Source organism: Juglans microcarpa x Juglans regia, chromosome 2D, assembly GCF_004785595.1.
Source record: "Juglans microcarpa x Juglans regia isolate MS1-56 chromosome 2D, Jm3101_v1.0, whole genome shotgun sequence".
In the NCBI taxonomy this organism is placed as follows: Eukaryota; Viridiplantae; Streptophyta; class Magnoliopsida; order Fagales; family Juglandaceae; genus Juglans; species Juglans microcarpa x Juglans regia.
Genome location: NC_054596.1, coordinates 10201040 through 10202154, shown reverse-complemented (window position 1 = coordinate 10202154; position 1115 = coordinate 10201040). Strand labels below are relative to the sequence as shown.

At 37.9% G+C, this 1115-nt stretch overlaps 1 protein-coding gene across 1 annotated transcript; it reads right to left on the bottom strand.

Moving 5' to 3' along the window:
• Positions 1–214: 214 nt before the first annotated feature.
• Positions 215–847, bottom strand: LOC121249232 (uncharacterized mitochondrial protein AtMg00810-like). Its single transcript, XM_041147949.1, has one exon. It carries the CDS (start codon positions 845–847, stop codon positions 215–217), a length of 633 nt encoding a protein of 210 aa, XP_041003883.1.
• Positions 848–1115: the final 268 nt, after the last annotated feature.

Genomic DNA, 1115 nt, shown 5'->3' with positions numbered 1-1115 from the left:
TAAGCTTCTCTTGCAATTTCTCTCGAACCAAGTGACAGTCAATTTGTATATGCTTAGTTCTTTCATGCTGAACTGGGTTGGTGGCAATAGACATTGCTGATTTACTATTTGTGTATAGAGCTGTGGGTTGTTGATGATCAATCTGCAAGTCCTGCAAGGCATGGACCAACCATTGCACCTCACATGTTGTAGCTGCAAGAGCTCGATACTCTGCTTAAGCAGAGGATCTACTAATTGTGGCTTGCTTTTTGGACTTCCATGAAATTAGGGAATTGCCCAAAAATGTTGTAAAACCTATTATGCTTCTCCTAGTGTCAATGCAGCCTGCCCAGTCACTGTCTGAGAAGGCTTTGAGCTGAAGTTCTGAAGATGATGAGAAAAACAAACCCTGCCGTGGTGTAGCTTTCAGATATCTGAGGACTCTCATTGCTGCTTTGTGATGGCTGACAACTTGTTTTGCTAGAAACTGACTGAACACTTGGACAGAATAGGCAAGATCTGGTCTAGTGATTGTGAAGTATAACAATCTACCAAATAGTCTCCTATATTCTGATGGATCTTCATAAAGTTCTGGATCATCAGCAGTGAGTTTGAGATTTGATTCCATTGGAAATGCAGCAGGCTTTGAGCCTAGGTTACTAGTGTCTTGTAATATGTCCATGGCATATTTTCGTTGACAAAGTGAAATACCAGTTTTTGATCTTGCTATTTCTAGGCCAAGAAAATATTTCAATGGTCCCAAATCTTTAATGGTAAATTGATCATGTAAGAACTTCTTCAAGAGCTGAATTTGCTGCAAATCATCACTTACTAGCAGCACATCATCAACATAAACAAGTAATGCCATAAAAGAAGTTGCTAACCTTTTAATGAACAATGAGCAATCAGATTTTCCTTGAGTAAAACCATAAGTAATAAGAGAGTTAGACAATTTCTCAAACCATTGTCTAGATGCCTGTTTAAGGCCATAGACTTTTTAAAACTCGAGAAACTTTGTTGTTCTGATTAGGCAATCTAGGAGGCAAGTCCATATAAACATTTTCATGTAATTCACCATGTAAAAAAGCATTATTTACATCTAGTTGGTGAATGTGCCAATTTTTAATTGCAACAAC